Source organism: Sinocyclocheilus grahami, unplaced genomic scaffold (assembly GCF_001515645.1).
Source record: "Sinocyclocheilus grahami isolate Dianchi unplaced genomic scaffold, SAMN03320097.WGS_v1.1 scaffold215.1, whole genome shotgun sequence".
NCBI classification, from domain to species: domain Eukaryota; kingdom Metazoa; phylum Chordata; class Actinopteri; order Cypriniformes; family Cyprinidae; genus Sinocyclocheilus; species Sinocyclocheilus grahami.
Genome location: NW_015505394.1, coordinates 1,682,989 through 1,700,168, shown reverse-complemented (window position 1 = coordinate 1,700,168; position 17,180 = coordinate 1,682,989). Strand labels below are relative to the sequence as shown.

Genomic DNA, 17,180 nt, shown 5'->3' with positions numbered 1-17,180 from the left:
CTAAGTGTGCAATTAGAATTCATTGATTGAATATGTGTGTGTGTGTGTGTGTGTATCTGTTATTATGAGACAAGCTATAATGTTTCATCTACAGGGTCTGTGCTAATGAGTATTGACTTCAGAAATCATTTGATAAAGACAGAATGTATGAAAGAGGCAGAGACAGATTACCTTATGACTTCCCAAAAAGATAAACTCCTGCCATTAACATGACAAAACACGCTTTTGTCTCAAAACCTCTCAAACCCCTTTTGTGTTTCCCATTAGTGTATACATTCTGTACTTCCGTTCTTTTCATACATTGCTCAATCCATTTAAAACCAGCAGGGCATCACAACCATGACCATCTGAAAGCTTTTGTTTCTTAGTTAAATAAACTGCTATGTTTCGTGCTTGCACCAGTTAAATTGAATAAACAATGTTTATTGATGTTAAGCTGAAATCAGAGAGAGAAATTGAAAACAAAACAGAGAGAGAGAGAGAGAGAGAGAATGATTTAAATGTTAAATCTCCATTTACTGTGGAAAGTGTCCTGTCATACCACAAACTCTTTCCCGTTTCTCATTAATGTATTTAACTGCTCCAGCTGTATTCTTGTTAAGTTCATAACTTTTTATTCTTGTTAAACGGTCACTTTTTCTTTATTCTGTAAAAGAAATTCAGAACACAACCACTTTTGATTTGTAAGCCTTAAAAATCATCAGAGAAGTAAAAAAAAAAGATAAGTTAGAAATAAAGAAAATTACACATCTCATCAAAAACACACAATATCAATGTGGCAAAGAAAAGAAACAGAGAAATCTGTTAAATATGGTTCAGAATTTTGAAACATTCATTACAAAAACACTGTTACAGTTGGTCTTCCCACATATTGTTTGTGCATTATGGCTCATAGAGTTTTGACACAGAAGGTAGTTTCAGACTGTGGAAAGTGTCCTGTCATACCACAAACTCTTTCCCGTTTCTCATTAATGTATTTAACTGCTCCAGCTGTATTCTTAAGTTCATAACTTTTTATTCTTGTTAAACGGTCACTTTTTCTTTATTCTGTAAAAGAAATTCAGAACACAACCACTTTTGATTTGTAAGCCTTAAAAATCATCAGAGAAGTAAAAAAAAAAGATAAGTTAGAAATAAAGAAAATTACACATCTCATCAAAAACACACAATATCAATGTGGCAAAGAAAAGAAACAGAGAAATCTGTTAAATATGGTTCAGAATTTTGAAACATTCATTACAAAAACACTGTTACAGTTGGTCTTCCCACATATTGTTTGTGCATTATGGCTCATAGAGTTTTGACACAGAAGGTAGTTTCAGCTCTTTCAACCCACTCAACACATTTGAGACATCTACAGCTTAATCCTCCAGTGAGACTGGAACAATCACTTTCCGACACATTCAGGCTCTGAGACAACTGGGTCTGTCTCACCTAACCTCAACAGTCAGGAAAAGCATTATTTCCTGTGGTTTTTTTTATTTAGTACTGGTAAGTGTTTGTTTGGGACTGAAAAGAGCATAATAAGTTACTACATTCCAAAGTATAAACTAATATCTTCGGTAACATTTGAATAAAACACTGTTACTCAGAACTGAAGAAATTATGACCCACTCCAAGATGCGAAAGCAATGTCCAATTCACAAATTAAGCATTCTTTTTTAATGAATTGATTGGATGGATTCACAAATCGCATTTAATGATTCATCAGTGAATTTAATTGATCTGAATGCAGCAGTTAACAACTGATTCAATGATCCTGTTGGGGCGAATCTCAATTGAACAAATTGCTGTTTGGACAAAAAACAGAAGTAAAATGTTTTTAGAGTTCAAGTGTGTGCTGCTGACCACTGATCTATAATAGATCATATATATATATATATATATATATATATATATATATATATATATATATATATCAGTGGTACTGACTCATAATAATTCATAATAATGTAGATCTGAGCTGTATCTGCATCGCCAACATTTGCCTTCAGATAGACGCATTTACATGTATTTTGAGCAGGAAGATGGAGCATATCGACTAACTAAACAGTAGTCCTTATAAACAAGTACTTGTACAATGTACAAAGTCTTGAATAAACTTTTGAATGTACTTATTGTAAACAGACATTTATACTTGAGTATACTGTGTTAGGGTGTCTGTACTTTTCAGGTACATGATTTGTGTACTTCCTCTTCCAATGCCCTCAACCTGTTTCAAATCTACCATCATTATTCCAGTGAAAGTTTCCTGAATGAATACTCCCCTGTGGCACTCACTTCCATTGCTATGAACTGCTTTGAGCGGCAGGTCACGGCATACATTAAAGGGGTGGTTCATTGCGATTTCACTTTTTTAACGTTAGTTAGTGTGTAATGTTGCTGTTTGAGCATAAACAATATCTGCAAAGTTACGAAGCTGAAAGTTCAATGTAAACGGAGATGTCGTCTTTTAAAATTCTGGCAGTTTAATGCCTACAAAAACGGCTCATAGGGACTACAACAAGTTACTTCCCGGGTTCATGACATCACAAACCCAGATAAACCCCGCCCTTGGGAAAAGGCAGCAAAGGGGGCGAGGCCATGCTGCGCTGCTTTAGAGAAGAGGAAAAGAAAACTAGAGGTGCACGTAAAAATCTATTCATATATGAATCGTGATTCTGTCTTCTAACGATTCTAATGGATTCACAAGTTTCAAAATCAATGTTCTAAAGCAGCGGTTCTTAATACTATTCCTCACGTCCTCCTGCTCTGCACACGCTCTGCATCTCTCTCTCTCTATCTCTCTCACTCAGCTCAGCTATAACAATGAACTGTTACAATTATACACTTATTTTCACATAGCTATGAGAAGCTTTAAACATGGACATTGCAGTTGCCGTACTGTAATAAAGCTTTAATCAGGATAAAACTGTTTATTAAAAGCTAACATCAGCAGTAGCATTTACAAATAACAGCGTATCTAAAAGTATGAGACAACAACAAACAAAAAACATAGGCCTACCATTAAAAGCCGTGCTTGCACAGGTTCTGCACGATCCTCTTCAATAATATCCTCTGCTTCTCAATCGGGCTCAAACTGATACAATACAACCGGAGCACATGCCGCCGAGGTGAGGGACGGGATGTTTAGACGCGCACTAGAATCGGTTTAGCCAATCACAACACACTGGGCTAGCTAACCAATCAGAGCCCATCGCCTATTTCTGAGGGCGGGGCTTCATAAAAGAAGGAAATTATCAGCGTGTTTCTCAGAAAAGTGACATAGCGGTGTGGAATAAAGGTAAATTATGTGAAAAATAATGCGTTTTTAAAAAAACAAAGCATTAACACATGTTAGACTGCACCCCATAAACACAATCAAGCCTAGAAAAAACCCAGTGAACCACCCCTTTAAAGCCTCCATCCCAGCTACTCTGAACCCTCACTAGAATGCCTATAACAGCTCAACCCCATGCCATAACAACCACTATTCATCTCACACTCAGTCACCTGGAAAATAAAGACCCCTATTTCAATTCACCTTTCAACATAGTCTTACCTCAGACCCTAATCCACAAACTCCACACATAAACTTTTCGCCCCACTGGTGCTCCTCAAGGCTTGTACAGAGAGTGTTCTGACCAACTCACTATCTGGCCTATGGAAGTTGTTTTGGTGCTGACAGGAAAGCCTTGTAGCGGATACTAAAAACTGGCCAGTACATCACTGTGACCTGTTTTCCACCATAGGGAAGGACACCATTTATCTGTCAGACCTGAAGCTAAGGAACATCTATGGGAGCATTTTCTTTCCACAGGCAGTCAGAATTCAACGACCCTGCATGCCATGCCTGCACAGACTTCATATATTGCACATACCTTGCATCATTTATACCATAAACCATTTAATAGTTAATAATCTACCTCAACGATCTTCCTCAACCTCAAAATTGTGACACTTACTGTACTGATTTGCTTTATCATCATTACAGATGTTACATTAGCTGCTTTGTCTAATCTGTATAGTCTATACTGTATATGTTGTCCCGTGTGTATATATTGTCTGCAACATTGTGCTACTATAAATAGCTGTTTTCTTTTTTCGAACTGCCCTGCAAAGAATAAAAAAAGATCATAAAACTGGCTTAGACTGAGAATATTTTGGCGGCCACAACCTGAACATTTCCACCATTCTTTATTGTCAACCCCTATCTCTATCTCTACTTATGACATTTATTAAGGTTCAGATATGATCAAATGTATTGAGGGTGATTGCTAGAATGTGAATATATTATTGCAATAATTACATATATTTGCTCAGAAAAAAGTTGTCGTGATTTACTCACTCAAACCTTTGAACCTCACCTCACTGACTTTCACTGTCATCTAACACTGAAACATTCTTTTAAATATATTTTTAAATGTTGTGTTCTGCAGAAGAAACAAAGTCTTACAGGTTTGGAATGCCATGAGAGTAAGGCAATCACCTTAACTGTGGAGTGCTATAACATTGAATGGCAAGAAGACCACAGTATTTGCCATTGATCAGTTTAAACAGTGCTATTTGTCTGTATTTGGTTTTAAAGAAACATGCATTGGCTGTGTATCAGCTATTGGAAATCAATCTGCATGTAGAACACATGAGACAGAGATAGAGGCTTAAATATAGAGTGGTTTTCAATGAAAGCTGCACTACAGAACTTTGGTTTCTCTATCGCCATCTGCGGTTAAAACATAAAATAAAAAGTTTTTTTTCAGTCACTTATGCTTCAGAATACCTTAAAATACAAATCATTCAGCAAAAAGAATGTAACAAAAAAAACAATAAACTGAACCCTTGTTTTAATATTAATCGGAGAGTACACTTAAAATAAGCTGTACCACCATGATCAACCTCTACAGAACTCTTGTGGATGAGACTCCCATCATCTACATCTGCCTTGTTTCCACCAAGGTTTTACAGTTTTAGTGTTGTGAGCACTGATCTATAATAGAGAACATATATAGATCAGTGGTTGTGAGCAATATCACACCCCTGGGAGCTCCTCTCAGCCCACATAGGACAAGCAAAGCAGCAGCAGTCTATCGCTTGCCATTAAGCCCAAAGCTCTGGAGAGACATGCATAACAAGGGGGAGACCCCGTTAAGTGCTGCATAACATCTGCAGTTAGAAAGACTGCCTCTGACAGGTCCAATCTGCTATCCACCTACAGTATGTGACAGTTTTGCTGTACTACTGAATGGCTGTATTAACAAGGGGTTTTCAAACGGGTCTGCTGAAAAATTAAAAGAAAAATGGTATTAAAATGTAAATGTTAAATGTAATTTTTTTTAAATAAAATAAAATTACAAGAATGAAATAAATAAAAAAAGGTTGGTAATTTCCCAAGTTATATGTTTTTTTTTTGTTTTTTGAGTCTTTATTATATAAAAAATATAGATAGTAGCTGCTTGTATTGTAGTAACGGGGTCCTTGCAGGGAAACTGTCATATTTAGGAGCTCACTTTTCTAGGACACGTGTCAAACTCAGCTCCTGAGTTTAGCTCCAACCAACTCCGACACACCTGCCCGGAAGTTTCTAGGGCTGCGTTCCAGTCCATTTTTTTTATGCCCTTCACTCGCAAACTTCCCTCCATCTCATTTACTCGGATGTACGTCATTGATTACGTTGCATGAGTGCCCACTTCTGGCGGAACCCTTGGAATGTGCTGAACTGGAACAACCTAAGCACTTGATCACTTAGAATCCGCTATGGAGTTGGTTTATTGTTTACATGTTTCCCCTTACGAATTTGTTTGGTGCAGCATTCTATATGTACATAGATATGCTTGGGCTGTTATAAATGTTTAAAAAAATCATTAATATATTATAGAGTTGTTTGGGGTGGGGATAAATTAAACGCGATCTGCGATGACGTCATAGTCGTGTTGCATTGTGGTCTATCGAGTGGCCTGAAGTGTGCATATGAAGCAGACTCGCTCCCTCGGTCAAAATCGAGGGGTCGAGGGTATGTCCATGTAAACTTCCCTGGTCCACTTAACGAAGTAGAACGCACTTCAAAATGGCGGTGGGGATTCCCCTGAGGGTAAGTGCTTAGGGAAGTTTGCAAGTGCTTGTCTAAAAGTGAACTGGAACGCAGCCTAGCACACCCAAAGACTTTGATTGGCTGGATCAGGTGTGTTTAATTATGGTTGGAGCTAAACTGTGCAGGACAGTGGCCCTGCTCCAGGAGCTGGGTTTGACACATTTGTTCTACACAATTAAATTAGTTGTCTGTGTTGTCTTTAAGAGCCCTGCTGGTATCTTCAGTGATAGGTAATGGTAGAGGGCAGGCACCAAACTAATAATACGTATATTTCCCTTGGAATCACCCTTTTCTCCTATCGATCGCTAAAAGCTTTCTTCTAGTTTTTCTCTCACTCCTGGTACTGCTGGGTAATAATGTTCAAATGATCTGAATCTGAGTTTGTGCCACTAAGGTCAGTCTATTAACACTGCACCAGCCCTCTTGCCAGCCAAAAGTAATTGGTGGAAGCTGAGAGCTAGACAGAAAGCAAACGCTTTGCTAACTTCATACATCTTATAGGTGGGCTAAGAACCTTTCAGTTAAATGGTTTCACTTGGTCAACAGAAAGTAAGATTGAGTTTTAGGCAAGAAAGTTTTGCAGAAATGTTTTGATTCTCATCCATAATGGAGCTGGCGTAAACACAAAAGCACAAATCAGTATGTATGACCTTCCTGGTGACTTCATTTAGCCCAATCTGTTTGCAGTCTGTTGAGAGAGCGTGTCGGATCATCAGACTCCAAGATAACTGTCCCCAAGCAAAACTTGTGCATTGCTCCTAGAATAAAACAACCTGAACCTCGCTCTTCTACCCTAGGGCCCTGTCCTTTTCCATACACTACACTGCAGTAACACCTCTTGCATTAACACAGGATACTCAAGATGAGTATTTGCTTTTTGCAAAGAGCTGCAGCAAGTCTTCACGGAATACAAGTCATCACTTTTGCCCTCTGCTCATACACACACGGCTCATATATGATCCTAACTCTCAATGGAGCAAAGATGGCAAACATCCATGACCTTGTGTGCATTTTAAGCTTGGCCTATATTAACATACGTATATATTTACATACATCAAAAAGCCATTACTGATGCACAAAGTCATATACTTGTACAGTACATTTCAACTGCACAGTTATAGGGACAATGAAACATTTAGCTAAAATTGAAGCTTGCCTCGTTTCCATTAGCTTTAGTTGCAGTTAACTTTATATTGTAGTTCTGTTGAACATGTTTTTATTTTTTCACTGTCCCTCTGCAGTTTATTGTAGTCAGCAAAACTCATTAAATAATATTTTGTCAGATGTCAAGTTTAAATTTCATTCTCCTTCTTTTCCTTCCCACCCTTTCATCCAGGCAAATGTATCTTCTCTTGGTGAGTTTTTCATTTAGGCCAATTTGCTTAGAAGTTTTTATAATCAAATCAGAAGTGTGACAGATTGGTTTGCTGCAGAGTTTAAAACAGTTTGTTGTTTTGCAGTTTTTGAAAACAAATTGATCTATAGAAGTGAGACAAAGAAGCGTGTCCAATATATTCACCAAACTAAACACAATGCCTGTCCGTGTCCTTCTTTCTGGCACTCAAAGATGAAAGAGGGACAAACAACTCAATGAGTTCTTGAAGCTGTGCTGTAAGAGGCATATTTCTATGTTCCATCAATTGAGAAGTGTCATATAATTTTGTTTTAGAAAGAAATTTCAACAAATTTAAAATATGAGCAAAAGGAAAAAAGGAATAAAAGCATACATTTAGAATTTCACAACAGTCCTAAAGGGAATCAAAATGCTTTTTCAAACAGCTCAATAAAATATGACTTCAAATAAAGTGCACATTATGTTCTTTTTTATTTTTGACTGTTCTGTTCAATAAAGGGGGGGAAAAACTAATATCTAATACCAAATAACACCCATTGATAAAACTACACGGTAACACATGCTGATCGAATCAATTTATAACATCTATTGATAAAACCCAGTGATAACATTCAAAGGATCGGTTCCATCGAACAGAAAGCTGTTGAGTATTAAACCCATCTCACATTCATGGGTTTACACCAATCTTTTCTAAGAGGAGTATTTTTGAAAGCCCTGTACTGGTAAATAAAGCTTAGAAAACAAATGATAACTGTGAACAGAAAGCCACACTCACACCTCACAGCACTCATATTGTGCTGCAGGATTCAACACAACATAATTAGCCTTTGATAATCGTATATATATGTTGTCTTTGTGCATGTTTATCCTGTAAACAGTTCACAAATACATTCAAAGCAATTCAGACGAAATTCAAACGAAGAACCAGCAAAAGAGGAAAAGATGGAGGACAAATGAGAATACTTACTGCACTCTTTCGATTCCTGGACCCTTGTTTTCATGAAGGCATCAAACAGATGGGGCCAACCACTGTTATCCACTACAACACACACACACATATTCTGATTTTGTCATTTATGTAATTGGAAAATTCATATTTCTATATACGTGTGTGTGTGTGTATGGCAATATAATGTTGAAATGTCTGCACACTTGCATTTTAGTGTGTGTTTGAGCATGCATTTGCATAGAATCTATTGTTTGTGTCTTTGTGCATTCTTGCCCATAGTCTTACCGCAGTTCTCTTCGTCTGCTCCATTAGGACAATCCTGCTGCCCGTTGCAGTGCTGTGGTTGAGGCAAACACACTGACAGATTCCCACACGGAAACTGACCCAACGGACACATATCAGAACCTGAAGAATCTACATACACACAAACACATCCATTGACATAAACAAGGTAATGCCGAAGCCTGCTCAGACATGGCTTCAGGTTTTGACTGTTAAAGGAGGTACATTTTTATTCCTGTCAGGAAAGTAAAGCAAAGCAGCATAAAAAGCCCAGAATAACTCATAAATAAATACAATTACCATGGAAGTTTGTGAAAATGTCTTCCAGAGTTAATAAAATCCAGCTGAGAGCCGCATCTCAAACAGTTCTGACTCACATCAATCAACCAGCAAAACTGATTCATCCATCAAATTACACTGAATGAATCTCTGTCCTTGTATTTACGTTTAAATCTTCCCTCTTTTGCAGCAATGAACATTCAGTTTGTTTGGTTTCTAAGCCTCACCTTCTAAGTCTCTTTTTTTGCTTTTGTGGATGCGTTATATAAGTGACACATAAGTATACACGTTTAAAAGATAAGAGTTAAAAAAGTGAAAATCCCAGCCAAAACATTTCTGATTGTTCCAGTGTATTTGATGCTTTTGTGTGTAGTACCGCTGTCCAACTGAAATGTGTGCGAATGTTGTTGTCGTCCCTTTTGGTGCACTTCTGGAGGTCAGAGTTCATGATGCAGGTAGGTCACGTGACTGATGGAAGACTTTGGTTGGTTTGTGGTAACCCTGCCACCACTCGCGTGACCTCTCAGCCTCATGACAGCATCACAGCGTATGTCTCAGACTGATGACGTCACAGCACACTGCAGCTATGATGCAACACCCTGAAAAAGTAAGGTTCTGAACAAGCATGAAATCTTATCTTGTAATCAATTTTCAATATGTGATATTGAAATCCTTACATTCAAACCTCAGATATGCAACCCCTGCCAATGAACAGGCTTCAAACCAGTGGTATCTGCTGCTTCCAATAAAAGATCATATTAAAGTAGCACAACTGAAAGTCTACCAGCCAGGATTACAGTATATTGAAAATAAAATGTAAAGGTTCTTGAACTAGAATAATTTATTATTTCTATAAAGCTCTTAAAGTAAAAGCTCTCCCTCGGCAGTGTACCCAGACAGGTTTCTTGTTTTTTTTTTGCATTTGGACTGAGGAAAATTTCCCATTGATACCACTGGGAGATTAAGCAGCGATGGGCGCGTCAGGTTTATTTGGAATATTTCTGTTAAAAAACTGTGTGAGACAGCTGGAGGATAATATTAGCTTTAGTCAATACATGACTTTGTCTGTATTACTGTACATCAGACAATTCTTTTACTTACTGTTATTTAATTTGCGAGCATTTAATAATGAAAAATGTTATAAAGTTATGGATTAAATGTGATTTTATTATTTAAAAAAGAAAAAAAAAACTTTTAAAGAAGTGGTTCTCAACATTTTTGGCTCCAAGGCCCCCACCCCACTGTCCACAACAATATTAGAAGCCAACCCCCCTAATTTGTAAATTAGTTACATGACTTTTCCAGTTGTTTGTAATTTACTGGACAAAACTATAGAATAAAGATTATTTCAATATTTTATATTTACAATTTCAATAAAATATTTTAGAACTACTTGGCATACCTAAATATGGGTTTTTTTGCATTTGGACTGAGGAAAATTTCCCATTGATACCACTGGGAGATTAAGCAGCGATGGGCGCGTCAGGTTTATTTGGAATATTTCTGTTAAAAAACTGTGTGAGACAGCTGGAGGATAATATTAGCTTTAGCCAATACATGACTTTGTCTGTATTACTGTACATCAGACAATTCTTTTACTTACTGTTATTTAATTTGCGAGCATTTAATAATGAAAAATGTTATAAAGTTATGGATTAAATGTGATTTTATTATTTAAAAAAGAAAAAAAAACTTTTAAAGAAGTGGTTCTCAACATTTTTGGCTCCAAGGCCCCCACCCCACTGTCCACAACAATATTAGAAGCCAACCCCCCTAATTTGTAAATTAGTTACATGACTTTTCCAGTTGTTTGTAATTTACTGGACAAAACTATAGAATAAAGATTATTTCAATATTTTATATTTACAATTTCAATAAAATATTTTAGAACTACTTGGCATACCTAAATATATGAAGTGGCAAACACACCTTTCAGTTTCAGAGTCACACATAAAGTTGGATTTCTTTCTTTTTATCAACTTAAGGGAGATAAATTTAATTCAGTGCAACTGTTTAGACCCACAGTCATAAAAAATGTGGGAAAACCAGTTTGTCACGGGGGCAGTATCCTTAAAGAGACAACTTTGTACCTATATCTACCACTAAAATGTTCATATGGCCTTATTCATATGACCTTAGAGTATGTATACCCAATAGGTGCTAGTATGAACCGTTCAGAAGTAAATGAAGTAAAAAGATGTCCCTTTGAGTTTATTGCCCCAGTGTAAATCTATGTTGTACTCATAAAGGTACAACTTTAGCTCTTTTTTTGTGAGTGTCCATACATCAAATATTGGCTTCAAGGTGACTTTAAAATGCTATTGTATCAGTGTAAAAAAAAAAAAAGTAAATAAAGTAGGCTGATATGTTTAAGCTGATAGATTGGACATCACATTCATTGGTAACACTTTACAATAAGGTTCCATTAGTTAATGTTAATGTATTAACTAACATGAACAAACAATGAAAAATACATTTATTACAGTTTTTTTATTAATCTTTGTTAATGTTAGTTAATGAAAATAAAGTTGTTCATAGTTAGTTCATGTTAATTCACAGCGCATTAACTAATGTTAACAAGCACAAACTTTGATTTTAATAATGCAGTAGTAACTGTTGAAATTAACATTAACTAAGATTAATAAATGCTGTAGAAGTATTGTTCATGCTTAGTTCATGTTAACTAAAGTAGTTAACTAATGTTAACTAATGAACCTTATTGTAAAGTGTTACCCATTCATTCTAGCTGGCCTACCTATTGTTAAATACAAATATTTAAAAAATGCTTTCTCAGAACTGGAAAAGTTGTTTTATAAATAGCACACATGCATTTTGGGTTCCTTAAAAAATTGGGAATCCTAAATCCATTCTTCTAGGGAATATTTTTATTGATATGTCGGGTGATATGTCATCTTTTTTTGACACTGTCATGTATTATTTTAAAAAGTCTTTATTGAAAATCATACTCACGCATGTGAACCTTGAGTGAGTTGTAGCACTTCCTTTTGCTGCTATTTAGCAGCTTTATAGTTCCATTCATCTCTTTTAACAGAATTGCTTTAAGTCATCAATGTTTCTTTCTTTCTTTTCATTGCTCAATTCAGCGTATTTCTGGGTTGAGGCTGAGTTCAACCAGGAAACGGTTTCGTCATCAGTTTCTTTTGCTATTTAATTGTATGCATGAGAATATTTTCAAACGACCACATTCTGCTCATGGACACACACTGCATCTTCCTATACCTTCAACATCTATTAAGAATTCGTCCTACCTTCAAGGCTAACTAATTCTGTTATGAAGTAATTTAAAGTTAGCTACCATTAAAAAACGTTCTTCAAAATACAAACATAAATTCAGAGTGTGCTCTTCTGGAGACGGGTATAAGAAATAACCTCATCAGACAAGAATTCTAAATACCAAAGAAAATAAGTTGCTGTTCTCAAAGGAGAGACTGCCCAACTGATTAATTGTTTTAAAAGGTCATGAAAACCCCAAGGAAAAAGTGAAACATCTAAAGATGTACTTAACATTGATTAACATCTGTGTAATCTTTCAAAAAGAAAAATGAACAAGATAACCATGCATACACATATACCCTAGGGCTAAACCGATATTCAAATTCTGGCCAATATAAATACACTGACAGTCATTTTCATGTTATGACTGATAACCAATATTAAAATTGTATTTTCTCTAAATAAATGTAAAAAAAATAAAATAATTTGAAGTGCTACTAGTGAATTTAGGCATCACAACATTGTAATGTAAAGTATAGATATTTATTTTAAGATTTGCTTAAAATTGCATTTAACAGTGTCATTACATTTTTATTGCTTTAAAGATTTAACTTTAAGTGATTATTTGATGATAGCAGAGGTAAATTAAATCAGTTGATAACTAAAACTGATAGATGGTACTGTAGATATACATACCAACCCTCTGGCATAAATTAGAGTAATTTTGATAAACAGAACAAAACACTGCAAGCCAATAGAAGGATCTCATCAACCATGCATGAGGTGAGAGTATCATAGAAGGATGCATACTGAATGTCCTCCAGTCCTTGAGGGAATACTGAAATCTTGATTTAATACTTGTTTCTGTCCATGACCCAAAACACTATAGATTATGGATCACGAGAGATGCCACAGGTCATATCACAGAGTATAAAAATGTGAGAATCTCTTGACAGGTGAATAAATATGGTGTTGCTTTCCAAACTCCTTGGGGAATTTTGCACAGAGTGTGTGTTCTTGCATGTGTGTGTCTGTGTCCATCAATCTTCCGACTTCTCCTCAATAATTCAACACCACCTCTCTCTCTCTCTCTCACACACACACACACACACATTTTCCACCTGTCTTAGGAGATACTTTTAGGTCCACCATCTGATCTAAAACAGGTTGAGTATCTCATAATGATAAAAAGACCAAACAATTACAGTATATCTATAAAAGCTACATGGAAATCTCACACTCACAGGACGCACATACTGTATCAGATAATCAAACACTCCTTTACACACAATAAAACTTAAATTAAACTGCATATGTGCAAGTCATTTCTGCCGACTATCCCTTCACAAAAGTGCCAGATAAGAGAAGAACCAGCGTTCTATCAGCATTTCACCATATCTTACCTCTATTATAGCAATATAATACTGACAGGCATTAATATAAAACCTCTAATTATATTAATTAAAAAGTCTGATCCCGAAAGGCACATCCAACTGCCTGAAGCTCATTTACACTGGAAAAAGCTCATTATCACACACTGTAACAGGTTTTTGTAATTTGAACAGTATTATACTGTAATATGTACAGTAAGATACTGTAAAATGTGTATACAGTATTTTACTGTAAACTGCAAAGGATTATGGGAAAATATACGGTCACTACTGTATTTCCTCACTACTGTAAATTGCCCAGGGAAAAACTGACCAATAGCAAGGGAGTTCTTTTTTGACTGTTTGGTGGAAGTGGCCATAAAAGGACAAAAGAGAAATTAACCGTTAACAAAAGGTTAGTATATTATTTCTGTTTTATGCAAAACTGCATATTTTAAGATGTTTTCACTTGTTAACAGCAAACTAACATTATTCATCGTGTCATTTTTTATGTTGGGAGTTGGAGCCTTTTTTTCTGACTGAGGGCCGGAATGCCGCCAAAAGGCTTATAACATCGACTGGTGAGTAAGTTAAGGTCACCTATATTAGACGAAATAAACCTTAGTTTAACCGAGAAACACGTTTGCACGTTCTGCTGTCATTTAATGCAAGTTAGCTCCTCTGGCCAGTCGTTATTTAACATTAACTGCGAATTCATGTGAAAAACTGAGGTAAAGTTCGTTAGGCAAGCCACTATTTCAGTGGAGATTTTAAACTGTATTTTCTGGTACTTCTTTTGTTTGTTATTTTCAGATTTCTAGTCTGGATGTAGTCTGCAAGGTCGGTTAACATAAAACAGCGAGCTAACAACCAACTGAGGAAAACTGAGTTAAGAAACACCACTGTTAAGAACATCTTTTGTATTTTATTTTCAAGTTTGTGGTCATGTCGTCTGCATCTGAGGTGTACTGGAGTCTTGTGATTGCCGTCGTAGAGGTGCTAACTTTAAGTTAAAGTTAACTTAACTAACATTAATGTCACTAAATTAGCCAAATTAGCCTCTAGCTGCTGTTCTCCACTAACTCACAGAACAGGTTGACTTTGAGAGGAACATGCTAGCACATGTTGAATAAACATGAGCACTTCACATTTCCAAATCGAAACCCGGTTCGGGTGTTTTTATATCACTGTATTTCGAAGGAAACCGACTGTCTTCAGACAATTTTGGATGTCATTTTCATTTCTTCTTGCTTGTAATGTCTGATAATGCAGCATTTGTGAGTGGAGCGCTGCTTTGTGCACAGCGTTACGGGGAAACCTCGATCTCTAACACTCCAACAGCGCCTCCTGCTGGCAGAGAATTAATTTGCATATACATGCCGCCACAAATAGAATGCAAGTCTGTGGGAAACACTGTAACATTATTTATGCAATTTGTAAGTGCAAATTATAATTAATTATACAAAAAATTAAGCCACTTAGCCATTGTAACTTTTAGCATAGCCTATTTTATTTGAAGTGTATCCCGTGTATTCTGATACATGCATTAATGTTTCTGGGCTAAGCCCCGGATAGCCACTCACTGTAGAACTGCCCCTGGAATCAAACCCATTATTTCAACACTTTGCTCTACTGATTGAGAATGCATTGTAAAAAAATGGAGCTTTAATTATTTGAACATGATGGATTATCATCTAATTATGTACCTTCCTTGTAGGTGCGTTCAGATGTAGTATATAACGTTTTTATTAAAGTCAAAGTGCATACAGCACCAACAAGTTTGACAGTTGAGGCAAATTCTATAAACACTGCTTTGAAAAATAATGTTTTTTTCTTTCTTGTGTTTGCAGGTTAATTCAGACGGTCAATATTTGTGGCACCAAATGCATTGAAAGTCACAGATCAGCTGGAATTTTGGAAAGAGGGTGCAGCCTGAATCCCATCCTGCTGTTTCTCATCGGAGAGCTTCTCAACTTTTTCTGTCAAAATGACTGAAATTTAACACAACACCACAAACTAATTTTTACTGTATTTTATTTACACTACCAGTCAAAAGTTATTTGAACAGTAAGATTTTTTATGTTTCTTATAGAAGTCTCTTCTGCTCACCAAGCCTGCATTTATCTGATCCAAAGTACAGCAAAAACAGTACAATTTTGAAATATTTTTACTATTTAAAATAACTGTTTTGTATTTTAATATATTTTAAAATGTAATTTATTCCTGTGATCAAAGCTGAATTTTAGGATCATTACTCCAGTCACATGATCCTTCAGAAATCATTCTAATATTCTGATTTGCTGCTCAGAAAACGTATTATTATTATTATTGCTATTATTATGTTGAAAACAACAGAGTAGAATTTTTTCAAGTTTCTTTGATGAATAGAAAGTTCAGAAGAACAGCATTTATCTTGCTAATTTTTGCTTTTCAGTATGTGTATCTTTTTCCATGATACAAAGTCCCCAGGGGACTGTGGTGATGCTCTTTTTTTAAGCTAGTGCATCTGAGAGGTCAATATTTGTAATTTGTACTTTTAAAAAGAAAATGTTCAACAATTAAAAACAGGTACATTTTTTTTTTAACTAAATGAAAATAAACTACAGTACTGATATTGTAAATAAAAATACGGTAATAATACTGTAAATAAAATACAGTAAAGACATTGTACTGTAAATGCAATTACAGTAATAATACTGTAAACATGTTTAAATTACTTTAAGTTACAGTAAGTTACTGTAAAATTTACAGCAACCTATTTACAGTGTAGGCACACTGAAACTCTCCAGAAGCTTCTATGATGAAGATTTCTAACAGCACAAGTTTGATTGACCAGTATCTTGGGCATTATAAACTACTAGAAACACTGAAATCCAGTGAAATCAGAGCAAAAAGCAGCTCAGACCATCATCATGTATCCCATCATTCTTTTCAATCCCAATTTACTCTCCTTTTTCACTATCTGCAGTAAGATTCGAACCATTATCCAACAAAATCTCACATTATGGATGCCATCCTCCAACAAAGAGTGTTACAGAACACCGTTAAGTACCTGCAAGCACAATATGACTTATGACTCAATACAGGTGTCCTGTTACAATAAACCTGTTCTACAGGTCTGTTTCTGAATTTACCTAAGATCCCCGTACAAACACATCCCTATTCTAGCCCAGTCACGCTAACCAGTGTTTGAGCCATCAGTAAACACACACTCCTGTCTGTTTCAACACAAGCACTTCATACAAAACTCAGGTTTAGTCTTAATAGTGTGCTTACGCTTAATACTTTACAAACATTCCATGGAAAAATGAGTCATCAACCAGCTGCATGTTTTCCTATAACTTCAATAGACATGATCTACATATGTTAATGCCGTGTATTTTAGCTTAACTTTTCTTTTGTTAAACCCCCGTGTATTAAATCATTTTAGTGAAACAGATTATAACAAAGGTAAATTAGCATTATTGTACAAACCCGATTCCAAAAAAGTTGGGACACTGTACAAATTGTGAATAAAAACAGAATGCAATGTGGAAGTTTCAAATTTCAATATTTTATTCAGAATACAACATAGATGACATATCAAATGTTTAAACTGAGAAAATGTATCATTTTAAGGGGAAAATAAGTTGATTTTAAATTTCA

The 17,180-nt window shown here is 35.7% G+C and overlaps 1 protein-coding gene across 1 annotated transcript in view; it reads right to left on the bottom strand.

Annotated features, from left to right (window-relative positions):
- Positions 1-13,317, bottom strand: part of LOC107596199 (relaxin receptor 2-like) — a 48,806-nt gene extending 35,489 nt beyond the window's left edge. The window contains exons 1-3 of the mRNA XM_016286879.1: positions 13,287-13,317; positions 8,656-8,784; positions 8,389-8,460 (exon numbers count right to left, since the gene is read on the bottom strand). Coding sequence (XP_016142365.1) covers positions 8,389-8,460; positions 8,656-8,784; positions 13,287-13,317 — 232 coding nt within the window. The remainder of the gene's footprint in view (positions 1-8,388; positions 8,461-8,655; positions 8,785-13,286) is intronic.
- Between the last annotated feature and the right edge of the window lie 3,863 nt (positions 13,318-17,180).